General features: G+C 40.4%; 1 protein-coding gene and 2 long non-coding RNA genes across 3 annotated transcripts in view; 1 reads left to right on the top strand and 2 right to left on the bottom strand.

Moving 5' to 3' along the window:
- The window catches only part of LOC145445108 (uncharacterized), a 141,388-nt gene extending 137,078 nt beyond the window's left edge, over window positions 1-4,310 (bottom strand). Inside the window, exon 1 of the mRNA XM_080323260.1 lies at window positions 4,195-4,310. Coding sequence (XP_080179386.1) covers window positions 4,195-4,231 — 37 coding nt within the window. The 5' untranslated portion in view covers window positions 4,232-4,310. The remainder of the gene's footprint in view (window positions 1-4,194) is intronic.
- Window positions 4,311-22,229: 17,919 nt separating this feature from the next.
- Window positions 22,230-24,032, top strand: LOC145445098 (uncharacterized). Its single transcript, XR_013916884.1, has 2 exons — window positions 22,230-23,159; window positions 23,225-24,032. It is a non-coding gene; the product is annotated as an uncharacterized LOC145445098 (long non-coding RNA).
- A 159-nt stretch (window positions 24,033-24,191) lies between these two features.
- LOC145445101 (uncharacterized) lies at window positions 24,192-25,543 on the bottom strand. The gene is made up of 2 exons (XR_013916885.1): window positions 25,137-25,543; window positions 24,192-25,072 (listed from the first exon to the last, which is right to left on the bottom strand). It is a non-coding gene; the product is annotated as an uncharacterized LOC145445101 (long non-coding RNA).
- Between the last annotated feature and the right edge of the window lie 1,113 nt (window positions 25,544-26,656).

The following is a 26,656-nucleotide window of genomic DNA, read 5'->3' as shown; positions in this document are numbered from 1 at the left end:
ATCCAGTCCAGTCGCTACAATATCATGATCGTACACGCTGGTGTTTCAAACTATGGCTAATCTAAAATCAATCGAATAGATCGACCGAGACCCGTAGCAGTAATTGGTGCGACTCGAGAAGTCGAGAAGGTAAATTGTGCTTCGTCGAAGTATATCAAGCGCGCTGCGGCAATTTACCATATCGAAAGCCCGCCGTTATCCTAGTAAATCTCAGACGCGGGTAAATGTTGTCCTTCAGACGCTGAGCCGGCGGCCTCCCGAGAAGCTGAGTTCTACGATTGAGAAACTCATCGGTAGGTTTACAATACCTCAGTTACACGACATGAAATATTGCATACAGTGGCATGCAAGCTAATACTAAGTTATGTGTTCTATAATTTGAAGTGTTTTATCGATGCAGAACTCACCATTAAATTGACATCATGGCTACGTAAATGATATCAATATTACCGATTGCCTTTCGTCACTGTATCAGAATTCTATTGCGCTTGACGGAAAGTAGGTAACGTCCTGTCCATCGTCCGATCGTTCGTAATACTACGTGATGTCATAGGCTCGTCTTTACCATACCCTTCAACATTGCCTCAGTCTCACACAAGTCCCGGAAACGATAGCTTTACTGCGAATTCGACTCGTCTATTCAATATAATTCCGGTAAAGAATATAGCCTATCATACTTTGAGGAGCGATCAAGCTCTGATTGTTTACTCAATCGCCGACTCGAGAGCCCTTAAAAGCCTGTCAGGCGATACCGGCATGCTTAATATCTGATGAGAGGCTATATTGGAGCCATACGAGACCGCTATATCACGTTTAAACCAATACTTTGTGAAACACATACCTTACTCCTTCGTACGTACACCAATACGGCATAATACACCAATACGGCATAATTTAACATCGCTGTTGGCTAGTTGAGCTATGAAAGTTACTTATATTATATGTTAACGAGGGGATTTGTATAAACTATAATTCTCTCAGATACATGAAGTGAGATTCATTTCTGTGACTTGTCTGTCAATTCCGGGCCGAACTCCTTGAAGGTGAACCATATGGCAGGGGTGGCCACACAGCGGTCTTCGATTGCGGCTTTAATGGTCACTTAATGCGAAATGTACATTGTGCCATGTATTTCCCCATATTGCCGAGAGGTTATCCGTTCAACCAAATTATAAACCAATGCATTCTAAGACTTCTTATTTCTTGCTTAGCGCAGTGGTTCTCAAACTGGGGTCATGAAAGCATCTGAAGGAGGGGGGCGCGAAACTGCGGTCTACTTCGCGCGATTTACTACCTCCAACACGTAGTTTTTGCTCATTGTAAAGCCCGAATTTCATATGAGAATTCTCGGGGGCGCGGCATTTTTCACTATCATAAAGGGGGAGTGTCAAAAAAAATTTAAGAACCACTGCTTAAGCGTATGAGTACCGATTGGAAAATTTATGGAAGTGCGTCTATATCGGGTTATAATGGAGCAATTAAACTCTCGAATCGAGTTGATATGAACATTTCAATGGGGCCTAGTAATCAGCAATGAACTTGATAATTAATTAATGGCAGTAGCACAGGTCACATTCAACTTCCAGTGAACAATGATGCGTATTATCCTTACTGTGTATCTATGTCAGGGGCGGGCAACATACGGCCCGCGCGCCGGATCCGGCCCACGACGGGATTTTGTCTGGCCCGCGGACAGTTCTCCGTCCTACATAATACTGTGGCAGTCTGCCGATATTCCCAGGCCCAGCTACTTACTTACTACGTCAACATTTAGTGATTCTATTTTGATTGGCAGAGTGTGGAGCTTACGCATAAGTTCGTCCAATCCAGAAGACTTGCATTTTCGGCATTTACGGTGTTGGCCTACTCAACCCTAATGAATTGATATCTTGGTAAATTTAGGATAAACCGGGCTTATCGAACGCCTTGAAATCAAGAATTGCACCAAGCGTTGAATAATCTGCAATGTGAATCTACCTGGAAACAGAAATTCCAATTTGAAAGCATTGACAAATTTTATGCGTCACTGAATGAATCCAAGTTTGCCAACCTGAGAAAGATGGCCATGAAACTACTTGTTTTGTACGGGTCTACATATATTTGCGAACCAACATTTTCGACCTTGTGCATTAACAACACAATGCCGCGTTCTAATCTGACTGACGTGCACGTGCAGTATTTACGAAGGCTTTAACCGGCGTTTAATTAACTTATTGACAGCTTTGATCGACCACAAATGTCCTAAAGAATTCAAGGGATATTTCGCCAATAAATTCATTGAATTCTGTGTTTGGTCTCAATGCTTAATGGACTTGAAGTTAACATTCATTGATACGATTATTCCTTGTATGTGTAGATAAATCGGCGAAACATGTATCGACTCATGAATTTGGTCCGCCAAGTACTTCATTTTCTCATATCCGGCCTGTAGACAGGAGAAGTTGCCCGCCCCTAATCGCAAAAACTTAAAGTTTAACGTTTCACTACGCTGGAGATCTGGAAAAAAAGTTCCTAACCCCATAACTCGTACCTGACAAAACAGGTATTCGACTGATTTTAATTTCACCAGAATAAACTACTGTTGTCGAGTCGATAAATTTCATGGCGGAATAAATTTATCAGGTTAAGGCATCACTCAATTTCGACAAACACAAACTTGGACAACGCTACGCACTGCCGCCATATCTTCACGTCAGCCCAATTTCATATGCATTGCGTTCGCGGTGCGGACTCACAGTTAAACCATAACCACACAATAATATTATCATTATTAGGTAGCCCACGCCTCATTGTGAATGAATAAATTGTCCCTTTGATGTTTTGTGTAAGGACTTTTTCAAAATTAAGTTTTTTTGATGTGCGGTTGAGCATGATAGTGGTCTGACCACCCCTGCTATGTGCAGATTCGATAATTAGTTTTCGCGAGAAGGAAATCTTAAAGCGGGGTTGTAACAAAGTCAAAAGGTCCAGAGTCCCAAGTAAATTGGACTTTTGTCGTTTTGACTCGAGTCAAGTTGAGTAATCTTCAATTTAACATCGAGTGAAGTCCTAATGTTGAGACTCGAGTCCGAGTTCAAGCCATAGTATTTAGTGTTCAGTATAGAGTTCCAGTCAGGTTTAACTCACATCTGTGAAACTATTGGGGTGATATCGATGGTCTGGGATTCATATTGTACTTATTTTCCCACTCGAAACATGTTTATTCAAACAGATTAAAGACAGATTCAAAACCTATTTTTCTATTGTCGAACTAGATATATGTGAGACAGGAACAAGTCATGTAGAATTTGTCGAGTCAGATGACTTGTTCGAGTACACAAATCGACTAGAGTCGAGTGGAGGTATTTTCTATTTTTAATGAAATTACACGAGTCAAGTCGAGTTTACGACTTGAGTCTGACTCGGGTGTCTTGTCCAAGAGCCACCACACTGTACACTGTACACTGTGTACAGTTATATCAGGTAATTGACTTGGTATGGGTCGATCTCTCACTCTGGGATCCTTGGAAACAATAATGCACAAAAGCACTTAAATTTTGTTATCGTTCAACGCACCCATGTATTATGCTCAATCATGCTAATGTTGTTGCCATCAACCTCGATCATAAATTATGAAGGTAAAGGTATCGATCGCGCATACGCTCATCCAATGGATAAGGAACTGATCATTAATCAAATAGAAATTCTCCCATATAATGAAAAATACGGTGACAAGGAATGATGAGGCATGGCGGTGTATTTGAATAGTGAAGAATTACACTTGAGCAAATCCATTCAACTGGTAAGTTTTTGTTGATTTTCAAATCAGGCGAATAAATATCTGCAATTCCCAGCTACCCTTACGTCTTCCAAAAGATTCGTTCCGCGTCTGGAAGCAATGCCACTGGTCATGTAGGGTCCATAAATATTTTATTATTTCGTTTGTTCTATGTGTTTCACTAAGCAAATCGCTTTGAATTTCAATTCGATGTAAATTTCGATCAATAAAATAGTATTTGAGAGCGGTGACTCGATTCGATTCGAGCCAAATTCTCAGCATGTGATTCGAATCAGCTTTGATGCAATTTCTACTATACCTACTCAGGGCTATGATAACCCCGCCTTCACCACACCTGCAGAAATATTTAGCTATATCCTCTCGCGACTCCATGCGGTTAGTTTAAATATTACCAAAAATCTTTACTCGGTACTCACCAGATTTTTTTCGCCTTTTCGATTGAGACGTGCCCATTCTTCGGTTCCAGCTCTCAAGAAATCTGAGAGTAGTGCTAGGATAGCTCAACACTCACATAAAACCACCTATAAAACAATGTAAAGGTACTTGAAGTGTAGGACATTGTGATACCTCTGTAATGCAGAGTCTCTACGGCTAAAAGTCACCATATTCGAGCGATTCGAAAGCATATACACAACAGCACAATGTTCTGGCCCCTAATTCCGCCGTAAATGTGATTAGACGCGACCCAGATTATTATATGAACTGCGCACTTATTCTGCATTGTAGTCAGATTTTACGACAATTTGTGGCATTAGTGAAACGATACTGAGCGCATGGCTGACTTTTATATAAGGACAATACCAATCTGAGGGTCGCATGCCAAATTCCCGGATCGCAGACGACGTGCCACTTTCGAAAGAAGTACCACTCGTCATACTATTAAAATATTCACCTATCGAACGTTTATTATCAGTCTTTTCGAACGCACTTATCATAAGCAATGTTATCGGGTGTAGGCTAAAGTCCTAGCATTGGGGAGGGAAATTGGTAGTGTTACTTTGCGTGTATTAATCGTCAAAGCACCGCGATTATGCGGACGAAAATAAACTGCCTTCCATCGCTAGCAGTTTGAAGTTGACTTTCGAAAGTGAGAGAGTGAGAGTCAGTTTCGTGTCTGTCATGAAGAAAGTACGATTCTTATAACAACTAGAGCAGTGCTTTTCAACCTTTTTGAGCTCCATTCGCACTTTTTTTGTAAAATAAATTTCATTCGCACAAACTAACCGAAAATTGTTATGCAAAAAGAAGATGAAGTTACTTAACAACATTTTGTTCAGATGCGCAACAAATTGGCTACTATGTAGCTTAAGCTATAAAGTGTCCTCATTAAAAAGGTAACTTTTTTCGCTCCTTTTGATATCATCTATTCCACTAAAACCAGGCCGTGTTATTTTTGGCACATGCCAAAACTGCCAAAAATAACTTATTTTTGGCATTTTTCGATTTTTATTTTTGGCAGTTTTGGCATCGACCTCTAAATAGATAGTATCAGCCTTGAATTAGTCACAAAAACGCTTTATTTGGGCTAGTTTGTCAAAAGACACCACAAAATGTGCAGCATCCTCGTATAATCAGTGCCAACAAACAATAAGAAGAAGAAAAAACCTAACGATTTCATAGGTTAATAATATCAAACGAAACCACAAAATGTGCAGTATCCATCGGAATCGGTGCCAATAAGCGAAAAAAAGCCTAACAAACACGCGAAACAGCTGATTGTTATAGCTGTTGAATAGACTTAAATCGTTTGCACTGTAACAGTGCTTCCAAACTCAGGTCAGCTAAGTTTCTCCTAAATTCATTTCTCGCCCAGCGAATCTGGGAAATATCGGCTTCAACAGTAGCCGTTTAGGGAAAGAATGTTGCCAGTTATCCACAAAAGGTTTTTAGAGCTTCAAAATCTTTGGAGGGCCGAACCGCCTTCCATGCATCATGAAAAGAGATCACTTCGCCAGTGTCATCGATCTCATCGCGGAAAGAATTTTCTTCCCGATCATTTTCTAGGAGATCCCTGTGTTGTCTCTCAACGCATTCTATTTAGTAGCCCGACTATCATTTCTCCTTCAGTCTACCGATGTATTTTCGGAGGACTTTTGTCACTTCAGGTGGCTTTAATATTACCAACTCGCATGGAAGAGTCCTAGGAAGGTTAGCTTGTTTAAGAACATTGACGCAACAAGACTGTCTGGCAAAACGAGACTATACAGCTCAGAAATAGCCAAACAGTTTGTTGCGTCACAATGTTCAACTCGATCACAAAGCAAAAATCGTGGTTGATTTTGGGGGTTCCAGTTCCATGAGCAGAATATAATTTATATTTTAATAATCAGTACTGCGACAGCTTCTCATTGATACCCGTTTTATCAAATTTACGCTCGACAAGCCGGTCAAAAATGGTCGTAAAATTGCCTTTGGACAAATGGAAAGTATGACGTTAACCAAATGAAGTCAGCCGTTCAATCTCGCTGTGCCCACACCATTTAGGACACCATGCTTTTACCCCTAATGGGTGGGTTGGACCCAGATTAAGAAACATGCCTTTCACAGACGCTCTTCTCGCTTGTAACGCGGTCCTGTTAACACAACACCATGAACGAAATACACTATTTGGCAGGCCGTGTTATTTTTGGCATATGCCAAAAATTGCTTATTTTTGGCATTTTCAAATTTTTATTTTTGGCAGTTTTGGCATCTGGCTCCTGAAATGCCAAAAATAACACGGCCTGACTAAAACCCTTCTTATTGAAATGAATCCGAATATTTTCGGCTGACACTCGTCAGGGGTAATCGTCAGTCCCTGACGAGTGTCAGCCGAAAATAATCAGGTTCATTTCAGTATGAATATACTATTCAATTGTATATTGAAGTTCTGTACCTCCAAGAAGCTCTTAAAACCCTTTTCGGCCAAACAAGTTGTTCGGTTTTGCACAAGAACGTCTACTAGTGCTTGAGTGGCCAGGTCTTAAAAACTGTTCGGCACTCCTATCCAAAATACACCCTATATGTCGCGAGTTTAAAATGCTTGCTTGCAGAAATAGTTTTTGAGAGCTGTGACAAAGATCCCGGAGACTCCAGTTTGTCGAGAGGGTGAGACATTTGCCTTATGTTTCGGAAAATAAGGTCCAAAACGATCAAGTAGACTAGGTACTTAGAGCTCACTACCTTATGATACGTTGCTCCAACTTGTGCCATGTTTTTTTTTTCGATTTCTCATTTTCTGTCTCGCTAGTATATGAGAAGAACAAATAAACTTACGATACTGTCAGTTTGGCTGGTTGGCTCAATCTAACTTGTGAATTCATAAGAATTTAATAACCTTAAAGCAGCATTTTACACTGCCACTAAAATCTGAGATTTTGTGGCATCTCGCGACCCGAGCCTCATCCATGAAAAGGAATTCATTTTTTAATATTACAGTAGTTTGCTACGATTTTACGGACATGTATGACCTACAGATCTCGCACACCACAATTCTACTCAACACAGCTCTCAAAATATGTCTGACGCACGCGATTTCAAATTAGGATGAATAAATTCCTCTGCGTGTCGCATTTGTACTACCGTCTAATCAAATTACAAGAACGGGACTATTCCGTACCGACAACGGAGCACATCCATGTCGAAAGGTTTGGCCATCTAGCATCGGTTATTTTTTTGACCAAGGTTTTTTCGCCGCTTATGCTTTTGGCACAGCATTATATCAGCAGTATGATAGCCAGAACTTTACGTCTCCATGTGCCCCGACGCAGAAGGGTTTGCCCTCGAAATGAATTAGTCTCATAGGCCTGAAATCGCTCGTTGCACACCCCTACATTCCAACGGTATTCGTCCATGTTTTCCAGAAAAAAGCCATTGGGATAAATCTTATCATGAATAGCTCTGGCACCGTGTCGACCCAAACTTATACCCTTTGCGGTCCATACTTTGATAATCCTTGAAGTAATAAAAATTTACATCACAGTAACTTGCAAATGTGAGTCTCTAATGATGGTATTTACTACTATCCTCGTGCCTCGCGCTAATCGAATAGTTATTACGAAAATATGATGATAAATTAGCGAAAGAAAGCAGAAAGTCAACTGGACATCATTTTACCCGCCTGTCACAGGCTCAGACGGGCTGATATATTGTATGTCAGCCACTACACCATGGTGAGTGTAGCTGCAGCTTCCAAACCAGGCTTTTGGTTACGCAATAATTATAGGGCGAAAGTATTAATTCACTCACGGCTTGTGAGAGCTACGATTAGTGGTGCGTCGTAAGTTAAACAAGTTACAATTGCGTCGCAACCACAAAAGTTACACTGCCCTTGAATTGCCTATTAGGTTTATTTGAATTATTCCACTTCAGAAAAATAAACAATTATTCACGATTTTCATTCGCACTCAACCCGGATTTTCATTCGCACCATTCGCACCACCTTCGTCATTCGCACTGCAATTTTTTTCGTTCGCACAAGTGCGAACCGTCACACAGGTTGAAAAGCACTGAACTAGAGTATTTTTATTCCGAGTTGTGGCGGGAAAAGTTATGTGAACAATAGGCGTCTCGGGTACAAAACTTTAGAAAGCCCTGTTGACGCCATGTTTTTAATTTCAAGCATTTAGAATTTCAACACTCGTTGTAAGATTCCAAATACAGAAAACAATATAGCTATGATTAATATTTCCTAACTGAAGACAAAATCTTGTGTTTCAACTGAAAGTGTGCTCTGGTAACGAACCGATACTACTGATTTTAGTCTGCTAAAAGCCTGAATTATGAATGTGTCTTCCGCCCCTACTACCTCTGCCTGCATGTCAAGGCACTCTGCATTTGAAAATCTGATACTGGTACATTCCACTAGCCACCACCCGGTTACTAACTATAATACGCACAAGGTTTTGGAGATGCAACGTAAATGATGGAATGCGCCACGGCGACAAAACTCTTAATCCCAACGTGACTAATTATACCCAACAAGGATCACTCAATCTAATTAAACATTCTTGTCGAACGTAACGGAATTCGGCCGCATAATAGCGTTGATTACCCAAGGGACCGAAAGGCGATAAAACCTCGGGGAACCATCAATCAAATCTGTATATTAGGAAGGATATTACGATTTCTCTGAGACGCACCGTCGTTACATAAACCGCAAAAATTCTGCCCCAAAGTAAAACTAAATGTTGTCAGTAGCCACATGGTCTTTCTTAAATCCATTATTGCGAGTGCGATAGTGCATGTGTCACTCCGACGGATGGCATCGACAGGGCATATGCTTTCAGATATGAGCCCCTGGTTATAGCTGTCCCAATCCCAGATCAATATAAATACCACAGAGATCCAGCATAATGTTGAAAAACATGGCTTATAGATACCAGAGATGAGCGGATTTGAAATTTCTATGTCCTAATCCAATTCAAATCCGAACCTTTAAACCCAAATCCAAATCCTAATCCATAACTTTTTCATAATCAAGTCCATGTCCAATCCTAATCCGATTCCAACTGGAAATTCAGAAAAAATACTAATTTATGCAATGGAGGGATTCGAAAATTTTCTTTCACAACCAACGATTCACTTGATTCAAGATAACTTAGTAACCATAAGTACATTAATAACTGATCTGAATAAATTTTGTCGCCATTCGCCACACGACATTTCAATCTGCCAGAAAATAGGTAAATCCAATCCAAATCCTAATCCGTTCGGAAAAAATGTCTAATCCAAATCCAATCCAAATCCGAGAAAATTTCACAAATCCTGTTTTTTCAAAACCTAATCCTATTCCATGCTCATCTCTGATAGATACACGCGAACGCATGCAGACAATTGCACAGTTCACACGCTGTCTAGAAGAGCAACACTAAATATCAAGGGTCACCGACTAAAATGCGAAAAGGGTTACTTTTTCAACGTGGTAAGCGTCGCGGGCCACAATATTGCAATATCGAATATAAACATGTTATACCATTTCGCAAAGGTTCTGCACGATACTGCGTCGTTCAACACACGGTTTTCCTCTCCAACTCAAACAATATAAGTATTAGTTACTATATGTTGAAGAATAACGGTCTAGAAATAAGATATCATGAGCACTTGATTTTCGTTATACATTATGGCGATTCTTAGCAGCGATAAAAAGTTGATATTGCATTAAAAGTGCTGTGAGTTATTCTCAGATCAATTGATCATGTTCGTCTGCCTGATGCCGGCGTCATGGATGTGCGTTTACATTGATTTCTGAACTTCGTTGACGTTAGCCAATAAGTTACATTGCCTAATCAAACACTTCCTGTAACACGACTTTTGTTCACGTTTTGTCCCCGAGGAGTATATTGTAATCCTCCCTCTGACCATGCTAACAATCAATGTATTTATTTCTGAAATCAATAGTTTCGTTGGGTTATCACGTGTCTTGTCCAAAATCTCAAACCAACCGCGGACCGCAAAATACGACCTACGGTTGGCCGCGTGCGTTCTACGAGTTCAGATTCTGTGAGCCGTGATTACCTCTTTCTGTATTCAAAAGTTCTACGCCATTCACACTTTTTGCCTTCGTTATAATTTAAATTAGACTACCCTCCAAAACAAGAATCGTTTTAACTTACTAGAACTCGACGAGGATTTGAGTATACTCGATTGCCCGCTTACGCCCACAATGACCAAGCCAACTCGAGCAACCACAACAATCGAGGCTAAAATACCGATATCATGGAATATATATTGTTATCGAATGTCTATTTCATGCACGTCTGCCTCATTTTCTGCGATACCGAAACATATATGCCTGTAATGTGCAGATATATGCACATCCTTTTGTTTTTATCCCTAAAGGCACAAGACAACGGAGCGTAGTGTATATTCACGAATGACAATATTATTTTTCAGGTTTTCCGAATGTCGTAGTGCTTAAATTATAATATCCGTAGTCTCGCACCCTCAACCTATAACATGACAGATTAGAACGATTCCAGTTGCTTACAGTAAAGCCATAATTCTATCTTTTCAATGCTCTGGGATAATAGTCGATAAAGTTGGGAACATTTTGAGTAAACCTCACTTGCCCATGCAGCCATACCAACACGTTGCGTTGGTCTAGTCTCCAATCCAATCGACCCTTACACTGGAACTCTCACGCTGCAATCAAAGCAAGTGATCGAGAATCAATTACATCTAATTTTATCACCGTAATGAGATCGTCTCCACTATTTACATCTCAAACTCTGCATCTCTGTTGCCGCTGATATTCAAAGGACTGCCCTGTTAAGTGGAGCGGAATAGATCAAACAAGAAACAGCATTCACAGTCGACAGCAAATACATCCTGTTCAGGCGCGAAATGTATCACGCTGAGAAGATTGCGAGGCGAACAAATGCTGCACGGACTCGATTAATTACCAGGTAGCAGGTGTTTCTATCGCCAAAAACTGCACTGCTCATTACATACTGCACCCCGAAGGATTTTGAACGCAGTCACGTTAACAAGTATTGCGATTGAGGACATTGAATCGGTTTACAAATTATTTGGTCGGAGCTGAGACTAGGTCAGTCTTATTCCTAAGCCTCCAGCATCAGCAAATGAGTTGTCACAACGTACCAATCTCCTCAATAAAGTTCTTGTGAAGCTGAACGTTTGATCGGATTGTTCAACATGAGTTTTGTTTCGGATATGACACTTATCTTGAGTTGCAACTTGCAAGCGGCGTTTTAAAAACTGAGAAAACACAATTTAAAAAGGAGTTTGTTTAAAACACTTTTTTAACACATGTCGTGCACTGGGACCTTTTCCCCATATATTTCAATTTTTCACGTCATTATCACATCTTTGGTTAAAATTCTTTTAATTTGAACTTCGGAACACCCTCTGCATGGCGCTGGCAGCATAAAAGGAATTCAACGCTAAACGAGCATGGACCTTGCAAAGATGTTTTAAACGAAGTGTTGTTAGATACCCCCGAAAAACATTTAGTGTGAGCGAGTGAGCCTACGGACGATTTGCACCCAATATAGTCGACGTATACCTCTGAACATGTGCCACGCCAAGTCTGTACTGCAATGATTTACAATAACAGACGGATTAAAGAGAATTAGATTTAATCCCAGGTCAGATACGTAACGATGCAAGGAATGTCCTGCAATTCATTCCAGAAACTGGCCAAACATTCATTGATCTGGGGCGGGAGGGGTCAAAGTAATTCCGTTGGTACTTAAGCAGAATTGAGGACAGGACAGGACAGGACGGGACAGAAAAGGACGCTGCTATTTTTGTCCTTTATGTTTTGCGGTATATACACCGACTCAAGATATGACCTATACACGATCTGCCTGTATGCATACCATGAGTGTACCTGTACATATGCCGCTGGACTGCGAAGGTGCAGAAATAGCCGTGTAAGGCTTTGTAAGTATTGCACCACCCCTCCATGCTATCCCGGTAATGCTAAGCGCCAAGCGGGAAAGACATGGATACCAATCTTACTAATCAGCTTTTTAGTCTGATTCGGTCGGGGGACGAACCCAAGAGCTACCGTTCAAGAAGCTGGAAGCTCCACCATTACGTAACTTCGTACTACCTTCGTTAATTTCAACTCAATTACAAGTAGAAGTAGAAGTGGAATCCCTATGGGGACTTCAAAGAAAGCAACACAATGAGTAAGTATTCCATGTCTAGTTTTATCTAGAAAACTGAGAACTGTTAAATAGAAGTGGTAGTAGTCTTATTCATAACCCTTAAGGAAGTACTACAAGTAAGCAACAGCTACTTGAGTGTTCTTAACAAGTAGAAGCATTTAATTACTGACTACCTCTGATCTACGGTATAAGGTACCAGAAAGGTCTGTGTCACCCCTAACATTATGACACTGGTTGACGCTGACGCTGTGTTGGTCTGAATCACAAATCAATTAAATTCATATCGTAGGAAATTGTTCGCAGAATCTGAGTTAACTCGGAGGCACAGTATACCGGTCACGCATCACTTATTAGCCTTCATAAATTTCGACAATGGACCTCTATTGTCGCTGTACAGTGTACATCTCGGATGGTGATAATGTGAGGTTGCCGGTCGCGTTCTGTGCGTGAACCTCGGAAATTTAGAGGTTCGCGTTCACAAACGAACCTTGATAGGTTCTGCACTTTGCACCATTTCTTCATATATTTCAATTTGTCACGTCATTATAACATCTTTGGTTGAAATTCCTTGCATTTCAACTTCGGATCAATCTCTGCATGGCGCTGGCACCATAAAAAAGAAGTAAACGCTAACCGAGCATCCACTCTGCAAATTAAAAATAATAATATTTGCTTTGTTACAGAAGTTTGCTCGAAATATTCAGCTTTCCGTTTGTGATTATTTGTTGACTCTCTGCCGTGAGCTCGGCCCGTAATCACCAAACATCAAAAACGAAATACATTACATGCAGTCAGCGCATTATGCTTATTCAACCGATCAATCAAATTGACATGAAGGATACATTGTGGTCTAAAGTAAAAAATCTAGATCTTGAGTTGATATATTTATTGTATCGCAAAAGCCAAATCCCTGTGGTTGGGTGTTGGCTACTGTATAACTTGTTTATGAGGTAATATCGGTAGCAAGTATAGAAACCCGTTTTACGCTCTGGTTGGACTGTAGGAATAGTCAGACAGCAAATACATTGCCCGGTCTAGCCTTAGCCTGTAACACGTAATCTTATATTCCCTTGCAAGTCCTTGTCGAAGATATTAATTTTGTGGAGTTATTATAGCATCTGATTATTCCAGTTGATACATTTGGTGGTGTTTACAAGTCAGCAATTACTTCAGCATAATGTATAGTCTGGGTCGACACTAGGTATCGTGCACTGTACTGGAATGTAGGGTTGAAATTATCAATATGACATCACATGACGTCATAGGTTCTTGTTCACGTTCGCGTTCACATAGAACCTTTGAAAGGTTCGCGTTCACACGAACTTGAGCCTTTTAGGGGTTCGCGCCGTCCAAAGCAATCAGCGGTAATCCAAGCTGGTCTGGCTAATTTAACCGCACATACAATCGAGTCCATTGCAGCGTCATTAATCAACCAGGAAGGTCTACGAGTCAGCAAATATACAGTACAGTGCAAGGGAACGACAACCTTTCAAGACTACCAACATAACAGGCTGGATATTCATTTACTAAATGGCACGCTACGGCATAAGTTCCCAAAGTCTCGGTAGCGAAGCACTTTTGGTCCCAAGTAATCACGTAGGCATTTCTACTGGCACTACTTATACTCAAGGTACAATGGTCTTAGGATTGTTGCACTGTGTAAGTGTGTAAATACAAGGTTGGGAGATATGTGCATTTACCAGATTCCCACCATACCAAGGTGCAAACCAAATAACCGACACTTTGTGTTACCACATTTTTCTTTCATACGCATTCCCGTGGGCGAAAACGATGCAAATATACCGATTCTTATGTAAATGCATCCCAGGGGTGCAGTAGGTTCTGTCTACTACTCTCCGTGTACTCGCATACCACCATTTTTACCTTATTGGGTAACATACCCGTAAACCTCCTACAATACATATATGGTGGAGATCGGGGAAATACACGATTTCGTCCTGTACCTCAGGTTTTGAAGCATCATTATAATTTCGTTTACTTAAATTTGCTGAAGAGTACAGCAATTTTGGGATATAATATCGTCTTCCTTGTCCATCGGCATATCACTGAGCAATATAATCTGTGCGACCCTGAATCCAAATTTATTTTTGACCACGCGATAGCAATGACGATCAACCCCGCCTCAATGATGGATGGATAATGGGTATGTGTCATATGGTTTCGAAAGTTGTCGATACCTATTGTTACTAATGAATATCGGGCAGCTTCTACAAAAAATCATTTTGTAAAGCTGCTCTCACCATCACCCGTAAAATCATATCTTTCGCTACTATAACAGAGTCTTTTCATGCTAGAGAATGCGGGGTTATCACGGCGGATTAGTGGTCAGTGGTTTGCACAATAATTTGACTGACATTATTACATCGGATGCCCTTTCCGTCGCCACGATCCGATATATCGACTTCGTCTGTACTGGCACATGTCTAGGGTTACGTTTAAAACAAATTGTTGTTTAAAACACTTTGTTTTAAATATGTTTTGAACAGTGTTTTAAACAAAGGCTTTAAAAAACCAAGCTGTGTTTTTTTAGAAGTTGTATAATTATGCCATAATTAGGGAAATACTTTCCGAAGAACATGTATGAGCCTACGGACGATTATCACCCGATATAGCCAATGTATACGATATTGGATGGTTGGAAACCTCAAAATAGTCGGTTCAACAGCTATAGCATACGAAGATATTTCATCAAAGGAGCTATATATTTACCCTATATTTCCTATGGTCAATGTGAATCCACTATGAGATCACAATAGAATATTCCTGACGTCAGAACTTAAAAAAAACGATAAAATACATGTTTTAAATAATGTCCTAGTTTTACAAATTTTTCTTTTAAAATGATTTTTGTTTAAACTGCAGCCCTACACATGCCACTCCATTTTCATTGCATCTCCGTTTCATGTTATCTTTTGTTACTTTCGAACTGGGCAGTGAGCATGCCTCTTATCTGCATGTTTGAGCGAGACCAAGGTAGGTGTCTGACCAGGGTTGTAATGACTCGAGTCATGACTCGACTCGAGTCAGACTCGAGTCACGATTTTCGGATGACTCGACTCGAGTCATTTTCTCAAAATACGGAAATGACTCGACTCGACTCGAGTCAATCTGTGTATTGACTCGACTTGGACTCGAGTCATTGCGCATGACTCGAAGCAAGTCATTGACTCGAGATTCAGACGGCGAAGACCGACATTTCATTGTAATTTCGAAGCCAACACATTATTGGGATTTCGTTTGTTGGTACTGGTGCTTGAAAATGCGACCAGAAACTGCTAAAAGTGAGGAAAATTGATATATTATAAATGCGAACCATTCAATATCACCAAACAGAGTTAAAAAAAAGTGGGTTTAGGAAGACTTTAACTGGAAACTGAGCAGTCAACACAATGACTTGGACTCGTACTCGAGTCATAATACCATGACTCGGACTCGATCCTCTGTTCGCTGACTTGGACTCGGACTTGACTCGGTGGGAATTGAAAATGACTCGACTTGACTCGAGTCAAAAATATAAAAGTGAGATTGACTTGTGACTCGGAGCCTTGTGCCTTGGTTACTACCCTGTGTCTGACTGAAGGACTACAAGCCGTTTTGACTCCATACTATCCTTTCACTGCTTCCAACTGATCAAAATATTAATAAACCAATGAATGAATGATTGGCTATGGTCACCAGCGGATGGGTTTGGTGGGGGGTGTAGCTAGCTAACTAGTAGGAATAGAACCCAAGATGTCTTGATATGCGAGGCCAGTGGTGCAACCACTGAGGTTTCCCGTCGCTTATAATTCGTTATTACCACGAGCGTGGAATATTTTCGCATCACTCTTGCTTTCACTTCGATGGCATCGATTACTGTATGCTTGGACTGGACTGCAATACTTCATCCGATCCATTGTACATTACCTTGCTTTATGTTATGTTGCAAAGGAACTGAACTATCTCAGATTCAGATATATGACGGAAGAAAGAACTTGTGAACTCACTATTACAAATAGCTAAAACAGGATGCTTCACTGATTTAGATAAGAATGTAGTTTTCTAGCACTTAAATTCAGCCATGATAGTGCTTCAAATTAGCTACATCAAGAAAATGTGCAAAGCTACGAAAACTGATCTCTCTCAGCTTCAGATATCTAACGAAAGATATAGCAAGTGAACTAACTATTACGAAAAGTTAAGATAAGATGCTTGGCTGCTTTTGATATGAGTGCAGTTGTCCAGCTCTTACCTTTCAGCACAGTTATGTTCCAAATTACCTACACCAAGAAAATGCGTGAATTTGCGATAACGCCTGAAACCTATGAAAACTGATGTATGTTTCCTGACAGTCAAGCGAATTCTGAACAAGCAGTAGCGCTGGTTTCGGCGTTTACAAGTTGTTTACAGTAAGCGTAAGGCCGTAGTAGCATCGTCGCTTGGGGATTACTTCAACAGGATTAATCCAACTCTGATATGATTTAAATGACTCAGTATACACAAAATCCGGCTGCGGTCTGAGAAATCAAACGTTGAGTCATTGAGCAAAGCCACCTGTAGAAAAGTCTCCATAGCGATTAAATCTAGAAAAATCGGATCATCCCGTACGTGCATCACCTGTAGGAAGCTGTTAACTTGGGAATCCAAATCGGAGGTGTATTATATAGGCTTAGTACGGAAATATATTATCTATAATAGCATGAACGTGGTAGCGCTCAGTTATATCGCTGGCTAAGACACCACTTGTCTGCTTATTAATGCAAAGCACCATTATACATTGCAAATGATAGACTGTACTAAATCTAAAACCACAGATTGTTCGGTAAACCTTAACGCTAGACCCACTGCACGCTTTGGTAGAGAGTCGTCTGAATAACGCGCGCCGGAGACGTAAAATCAATACTGCATCTACACATGAGCAGCGAGCATTTTCGTTATTCACATGGAGCTCATTTATTATTCCGAGTTTCGCGAAATGCGGGCAATGAAAATAGTGATGCGCATGACGACACGGTATATCAACGTAAATTTGCGCTATAAGCAATTTATCGCTACGCAGATGGCGTCGCCGGACATTTGTACTCAATCAAACCTAAGTTACTGAGACTAAACAGTACTTGCGCTGAAAGCGTTTAGCTGCGGTAATGTCGTGGACATTTAGAAAGTCACCATGGCGTTTGTAAGACGTTGTAGTATTGGTCAATGTTGCCTTGTCATTCAATATCTGTATGCCATTGATTGTCGATTGTCGAATAATGTCGAGAGAAGTATATGCGGAAGCATACAATTTGCAATTGTATATAGTACTGTTACTGTTATAAAGCAAACGGCCTGCTTAGATCATTCACGATCTGACATATCGATATCGCCTTATGACACATGACACCTTTTTTATCACCTTTCCTTTTATATTATCTTCCTTTACGTTTCATTCAGTGTGCATGCCTCCTTTCAGATATCGCCTAGGCCTGGTGGGTCTCTGATATCGATGACTACTCCAAGTCGTTTTGACAATTTCCTCTTTCATTGTATGGCTTTCTTGAAATAATGAAATCATTAGTCATAAATTGAATTGAATTGAGTATTTCAATTGATGTGCTGTATGAAGCGAACAGCTAAAACGTCATGAAGCCCATTAAATTATTCCCATGTCTTTCCATTTGTCGCGCTTTAATATCACAGCGTACCTGAGACACCATATTTACTTATCACTTCGGCGATTATTTTTTTACCTAACAACGGAGATTTTGCACTAAAAAATGAGATTACAAAACCTAATTTTGACAAAATTTCGCCCTCAAGTATTTAAATTAACCATTGTTGCATACAACGTTATACTTGTAGTACTTTTGTACATTTCTGGTTGGAATTGTTTGTCCGTACGAAGTAGCTTTGCAAGGATAGATAATAAAGATTTAATAGCAGCAATTGTCAGCTGGCAGTATTAAAGTTCAGTTTATAGTGATAGTAACACACCCGTTGCTTCATACCGACAGTGTTGCCTATAATATGACGCTTTTTAGTTAGATCCTAACCCAAATCCGAGTTTCATTAACATCTCGCGATCCACACATACTACGAGAACAACAGTAATACAAGAGCCAATGTATACCACGTAGTCAACTTTCAGATACGGCATGACCGTATAAAAATTTCAGACCTACTAAAAAATTCACCCGTTTTTAGGTACGCAATGGTGGCGAGATCGCGCAGTGGTATAATCCGCGGCTACAACACCAATGGGTGCGGGTTCGAGTCCGACCGAGGTCGACCTCCGAATTTCGATACCGAAGTGTTGGAGGTTTACCTAGGCTCCTCCTCGCCACCTCATCCGTCTCAGCGGTGTCTTACAAAAGCCTGGAGGTGGGCCGTGCTATAAGTCAGCAGTTACGCAAAATAAGAAGAGTATCGGCCTGGTATAAATGACCATAGTAGTCGACGAACACCATGAATACTAGGGATGGTGTGAACGTGAGGTTCACGTTCGTGTTCTGTGTGTGAACCTCGGAAAGTTTGAGGTTCGCGTTCACAACAGAACCTTGGTAGGTTCTGCACTGTGAACCTTTTTCATATATTGCAATTTTCACTTCATTATAACATCTTTGTTTCAAATTTATTGACTTTCAACTTTCTATGCATGGGGCTGGCAGCATAAACATTCAACACTAAACGAGCATGCCCTTGACAATCTCAAAAATTTACTTGTATTGTTACAAAAGTTTGGTCGAAATATCCAGCCTTCCGTTAGCTCGGTGTGTGGGAATAATGACCCGTCTCCAATCTTTGGTTTCCGGATCAGTACTACGAACCATCTACTTCTCTCTTTTCCACTCGCATCTGCAATATGGAATCGTAGTATGGGGAAATGCATGTACAACATTTTTGTGCAGAATTCGAACCCTGCAAAACCGTGCGATACGGCTGATCTCATCTGTACCTTTACGTACCAATTTATCGCCTTACTACCGTAAGCATCGAATTTTGCGAGTTGATGAACTGTATCGCTTCGAAGTATCAAAAGTTGTTCACAAATATTTTTCCAATATAGTCTCCCTCCTGTGTTTGATGACTTTTTCATACCTGCTAAACATGTCCATTCCCATTACACGAGATCTTCGTCTAAAGGAAACGTCTACTTACCCCAACCCAATAGCAACCTAACTAAGAGATCTATCGACTACTCGGGACCTATCATCTGGAATGCATTACCATCACATATCCGTGAATTGCCTTATAATAGATTCAAAAAAGCCCTACTTGATCACCTCTTGTCGTTACACTAACACTGTTGCCCTACCTCGCCCAGACATTGCTTCATTGATAATCTGCTACCATTGTTTAATTTTTTTCTATTTTCCTTTCCTAACTAAACATTTTTTTACAGCCAGACTGTTCTAAGTCAAGTGTACCTGTTTGATGCTGGTGTGATCAGACTAGATGACCTTCACGGTCTTATCGATCATTCCTATCTAATACCGAATACTGTGCACGCATATTTTCTGTACCACATTCACTGCCGTTTGTTATGTATTTTGGTTCGATGAAAATAAAGACTCTCTCTCTCTCTCTCTCTGTGCATATTTAGTGTCTCTGTGCTGTGAGCTTGACCCGCAATCACATGACATCAAGAGCGAAATATACACTGTATTTTGTCAGCAAATGATCCCCATTCAACCAATCAATGAGATTGACATCGTCTTCTGATGTAAAAATCTAGCAGGCGTACGGGGTCAATTGACTACATATGTATATACTGTATCATAAAAACCAAATCCGTGCGACTGGGGTGTTGGCTATACTGCTGTATAACTCGTTAATCGGTAGCAAGTATAGAAACACATTTTACACTCTGCTCAATATCCATGTGGCAATACTCAGACGCCGAATACATTGTCCGATCAGGTCGAAATTGTTGGCAAAGCGACGCAAGATACTGATTTCATGGGATTATTATATCATTTGATTGCCCCAGTTGATACATTTGGCGACGTTTCAAACGTCAATATGTACTGAAGTACTGAGCTATTATGTGGCCCCGAGTCGTCGCTCGGTATCGTGTACAGTAGATTAATATAGGCAATCACCTAATTGAAATATGGGGTATAAATTAGCAATATGACGTCACGTGACGTCATGAGGTTCACGTTCGTGTTCACACAGAACCTTTCAAAAAGGTTCACGTTCACACGAACCTGAACCTTTCAGAGGTTCACACCATCCCTAATGAATACCCCAAAACAAACAAAGGTACGCAATGTCAACCTATTTGTTTCATTCGATGATTTATGATTCGCAATGAGTAGTCAATCGACCATGCCTATAAAGTGGTCTACAAGGTTGAATTAAAATGTCAAATCATAAGTTTATTGACAATGCAACCTCTACGACACTAACGAAATGAAATGTGCAAAATAATTTTGAGTTCGTACACAATTTTGAAAATTTGTTGACCTAACACTACAACAGCACAAATTTGTCTTCTTTTGATATTTCAAAAAGTAATTGCCTCCACTGTTCATTCCACATCAAGTAGGATGCTTGTGCTACTACTGAGTAATGTAGATAGTACTTTTACGCGAGGATTAGATTCCTGTATTGCTGTAACCATAACCAGTTTAATACTATTGCAGGGAGGGTCAGAGTGATCCGAAAAAATACAAAGTGGAAAACCCACAGAAACAAGAACAGATGTAATACACGATACACATATATAAGGTATGAATAAATGAAGATATATATATGTCCGCCGTCGCGGTGTTCCCTTTTCCTTCCCTATTCTAATTGTATCCCTGCTTTTTGGATGGGACGTTTATGGTTCTCAGAGGGGTGGTCATTGCTCATTGGTCATAGCTGGGTCGCTATCGCAAGACAGTGCTACAACTTTTCCTTAATCCACACGTGATTTGCTACTAATTCTTCATGGACGCAAAGTTGCCCCGCTTGCTCGGTAATATTATGAATAGAGAATAAATCACCATTTCATGATTGTGAGCGGCTTCGAGTGAACAGACAGGTGAAGCTTGTTATGAGCACTACCGCGACATGCCCCGAATAGGCATTTACAAAGCGAAAACACAGAAGATAATACGATACGATTTCTGCAGAGACTTCGCCATAGATAGGCATTTACAAGCGAGAGTGCAACCAAAATTTGATTTTCGCAGTGATTTAGGTATATATTGATCGCTGTGCGTCTATAAATGGTCAACCATTGTAGCAGAACAGAATTTGAGGTGGGGCAGTGCTGCCCTAGTTGCCTTATAGGGCGAGACGCCACTCATATGAATGTATACTATTCAATTGGTATTTTAGCTTACTTCTCTTCATGTCCAGTCACCGTAAATGTTATTATTGGGTTGAGTATATAGCCCACGAATATGTAAAATATGGCATCACGAGGAAGATAATTCACTCGCCGTTCATAATTGATATTGATGAAGGAGTGTTCTGAGTGATTAACGTCATGGCTAATAATTGTTGGAATGCAAGGCGAAATGACGTTGCGGCGTCGCCACATTGTTATAAGATTCTATCTATATAGGCATTGTCGCCATTCACACACTTGTGGTTGAATAAGAGTATACAATTAAATAGTATATTCATATTGAAATGAACCCGAATATTTTCGGCTGACACTCGTCAGGGGTAATCGTCAGCAACTACTGTATATTACTGTATTACTGTATTACTGTATACTACTGTATATATACTGTATATACTACTGTTGCTGACGATTACCCCTGACGAGTGTCAGCCGAAAATATTCGGGTTCATTTCAATATGAATATACTATTTAATTGTATATTGAAGTTCTGTACCTCCAAGAAGCTCTTCAAATAAGAGTATAGATAACTAAGGTAAACCGTAGATGCGACACTCGCGAGCATTACGTAACGTCACGCTCCAATTATACTCTACGGCACTGTTGTTGTTTTGCTTGGCGCTTATGCAGCAGGAGGCAGATTTCAGCATTAAGATGGTAATATCTGTCCATGGGGTATGTTTAGCGAGTAGCTGCTCCGTATGGTTACTAACCAAGGTTGTTGGATCCATGCTACACAATCTGTGCTAGGAAAACGAGCAATCGAATACAACTTTGAAGCCATTAAATACGGCTGCCCGAAGCGTGTTTCTTGTTTCTCTATAGATAGAAGTTCCGAAGTTCCGAGGTGTCGTATTGAAAGTAATTATACTACTAATGACGTGTTGGTATAATATCAATCAGAATAAGAAACCGCATTTCACTTGACGCGGGCTCGGCCTCTTCAAATTCTGTAGATGCCGTTATGCCGCTTAGCATGGAATCGCGCCTTGTAGTAATAGGAATTATTGTTACTTGACAGAGGATAAATTCTTTGAATCTACTTGTAACCGTTGTGACTTGGCCGATGAAGGTGGATTTGATTGAAAGTCACTGCTCACTCACTCACTGACCATGTTATCTGCTGTATAATGTCCAATGACATAGAGGATAATGATGGCAAAGAAGCAAGTGGTTGCTGGATATGAAATTTATACAAGGGTCACTATCATACCACCTACCAGCTATCTTCATTCAAGAAGTCAGTAATGGAATCACGCTATCCGAATACGACAACCGAAAGATTGATGGATTTTGGTACGAATTTTAGTCAAAGCTGGTGATCCCACCAAGCATTTCATGCATGGGACTATTTCTATGAACATTTATCAAGGACCAAGTTTCTTCTCGACAAAATGAAACTAAATGACGATGCTGAGTCCAGTCGAAGAGGATGAAATTAAAGGTTGTGAAATTTGTGTGACATAAGACCTACGTAACATCATTGATGATCCATCTATTATTGCACAGCTTTGCCAAAGAGACTCTGTGAATGCCTGCATGATGGAGTGACTAGCGTAACTCCACAGTCAGATATCCAAATCACCGCTGGAATTTATCTCAAGCACAAATTCCATAAAATCAGCGCAATGTCCATTTCATCGTTTAAGCTGTCAGTGAAATGATTTTTCACATTTGACATAATTTAACTGGATGATTTGTTATCGTAAGGCGGCTTCTATTTGCCACATTTTTGACACCCAGTATTTTCAAAACATGCAGTTCAACCCGCGGGATTCGCAGCCCATCTGCTTTCAGATGTAGGAGCACCTCTACGTACCAGATTGTCACCTACCCTCATTAAGCATTGAATTGTACAAGGTAATAGTTACACACAAATATTTTCACTCTCATACTACAAGATCCTTGTCAACGGGCAAATCTATAGTTATCTGCATCTAATAGTAACCTGGCTCGAAATCTATTGTCCACTCAGGGTCTCTCATTTGTAATTCACTGTCACAACATATATCCGTGAACACTAGGACAGTCGTATGATGGATGTAGAAAATCTTCATCTTGTCGTCATATCATTACTGTCAACCTATTTAACCCTTACATTATTCTAATCATATATGTTTACGACTATTTATACAATCAGATGAGACAGTGTACAACATGTTTGATGTGGGTGTGATCCGACAAGTTGAATGCGAAGGTCTCATCACTCATTCCTATCCTAGTATTGCACATGTGTAGGCTATATCTTCCATGTCATTATTGATGCTACCTTATTTGTTATGTATTTCGGTTTGATGGAAATATAGACACTCCCTTACTCCTGTGACTTATGACCATTGATTCGGTTCTCTAATTCTTGTTAGGCTCTCCCAGGTGAGAAAAATTTGGTAAAATCGCATTTTATTGCTTCCTTCTTCATTTGAAATATAGAAAATAAATCATGAAATATGGCACATAAAAACAGAAACACATGAACTGTTGGTTATGTCACAGTCAGATATATTTTGGCAGATTCCAACAGGTGGATAGTGACGAAATACTTCTACTTTTTCAAAGTACTCAAGTAACCTACTTGTAAGACTTACTAGCATGGTTATGATATTTGACTACTTCTAAACTCAGCCTAGAATAACAACTTTTTGCCTTATTGGAAATCGCTACTTTTACTTGCGTTTGAGATGAAATTAACATCATTTCTACTTCAGTATTGGGTTTGTTTGCCTCTAAAATATGAATATTTGGCCAAGCCTTCCTCTTCATAAATGAAATGAAGGAGCCACGTGGTTGGAAATTGCAATGCAGATTTTACAATTTCCAAACCGCGGTGTTCTCCTCCGAGAGGGCCACGTGTGTTGTTGAAAGTGCCCTTGCAATGTACTGAGGACTTTTGCTCACAACGCACCAAATTTTCCTCCTTAAAGTTTCTTCTTCTTTGACTGGACTCATTAGCTTCATTGTGCCGAGCAAAACGTTTGATAAATTTGATCCTTGATAAACTTTCATAGAAATAGTCCCATGCGTGAAATGCTTCTGCGTTATCACCTGCTTCGACTGAAATTCACATCGACTTCCATCAATCTTTTGCTTGCCGCATTGGGACAGCCGTATTCCATTACAGACTTATTGAATGAAGATAGATGGTAGGCAGTAGTATTGTGGCTATTCTGAGCAATGCACTAGGTTCCAGAGTCTTATCACCAGTTGCCACTTGCTTCCTTGTCGTCACTCTCCTGTCCTCCATATCATTGTACATTATTCAGCAGATCTTGAATAAGATCAGCAGTGAGTAGTCTTAATCAAATCTGCCTGTCTAGGCCAAGTCGCAACAGTTGCAATTAGATTCAAACAAATAATCGTCTGTCAAGTAATAAAAATTCCTATTGTTATTAGATACGGCGTGATTCCATGTTAAGCAACATACCGGTATCTACAGAATTTGAAGGGATCGAGACCGCGTCAGCTGAAATGCGGATAGATTATTACACGTCCGAGTCATCACTTTCAATGCGACACCTTACACCAAGGAACTTAATCTTGAGATACTGGAAATCCGCTTTGGGCAGCCGTATTTATTGACTTTAAAATTGTATTCGATTGCTCGTTTTCCTAGCACAGATTGTGTAGCATGGATCCAATAAGCTTGGTTAGTAACCATACGGAGCAGCTACTCGCTAAACATACCCCATGGATAGATATTACCATCCTAATGCTGAAATCAGCCTCATGCTGCATAAGCGCCAAGCAAAACAACAACAGTGCCGTAGAGTATAATTGGAGCGTGACGTTACGTGATGCTCGCGAGTGTCGCATCTACGGTTTACCTTAGTTATCTATAATAAGAGTTTGATGGTTGAATTGCACTGTGGCTCGTCGCGATGAGATTGCTACAACATGCTGTTCTTGTTACTTTTGCTCCGTTATGATTTTATCTTGTCAATACGGGATAACCTTCATCATGGGCCAATGATCGGCGGTCCGTTCGTGGTCGTGAATTTCGCTTGAAGTAGCCAGCTATTTCAGTTTTAAATGAATTGGCTCGCTTTCGACGGTGCAGGGGATTTCTAGAACTATTAGAAGTTATATCTATGATCGCACTGCTTGGGGAGAGTAACCCGATGTGCGATCCAAATTCATACGCCCGCGTTTACAGTTAAATATATATTGTATTGCTCACAGCGCATACGCGTGGCTAAAGGCAGATTGCGACTATCGCCACTGTTGTATCGGCTCGTTGTAACCGGACAATCGTCGTATTTTTCCTAATACAATTCTTTACGAATGAAGGTGTTGCAACTTGCTGGAATATAATCCCTATGATACGTGTATTGCTTGATAATAAAGTATTCAATTGAAAAGCAAGGACACGAGTTTGCATTTTGGAATCAGTTGATTGATCCGGCCCGCGGGCGATTTGAAGGCTTGAATTCGGCCCGCGACGCAATTTGAGTTTGACACCCCTGCTTTAAAGGATTAGTGCTGATATGATCGGAGTGCAGATCTCTTTACATTTCAGTAAGATACCGCTGGCCGGCTCTGTATCAATTTATTTAACAATGGGTGCACTGTTGTAAATATATCAAATGAAAATTAGTCGTCACATTCAGTTGCGGATACATAGCGCTAAATGTGGCAATGGCTGTTCCGGGTGAAGTAGCTGTTCACTAGAAATATATCATCAAGTTCGGTTGTGATGACTTTGCGTCGAATTGATGAATCTGACATGTATTTATGGACTGAGATGGAGATTGGGCAGAGGTTGAATTGTTAAAAGGGTATAAACGCTTTCACTAGCCGCCTCGTTGTGAGGCATTCGGCATGACACTTCTCGCCGTTTAGAATAAATAAGGGTTACCAGATTTTGGAATCGCGAAAAGAGGACACTCTGACCAAATCTAAAAGTTGGTTGATCAAGCCTAAAAAAGGTAATCGTTTTCATCCGAC

The sequence above is a fragment of the Botryllus schlosseri genome, chromosome 1 (genome assembly GCF_051294905.1).
Source record: "Botryllus schlosseri isolate E-star chromosome 1, Bs_hap1, whole genome shotgun sequence".
NCBI lineage: Eukaryota > Metazoa > Chordata > Ascidiacea > Stolidobranchia > Styelidae > Botryllus > Botryllus schlosseri.
The sequence above is the reverse complement of the archived record's forward strand: the minus strand, read 5'-3'. Positions and strand labels throughout refer to the sequence as shown.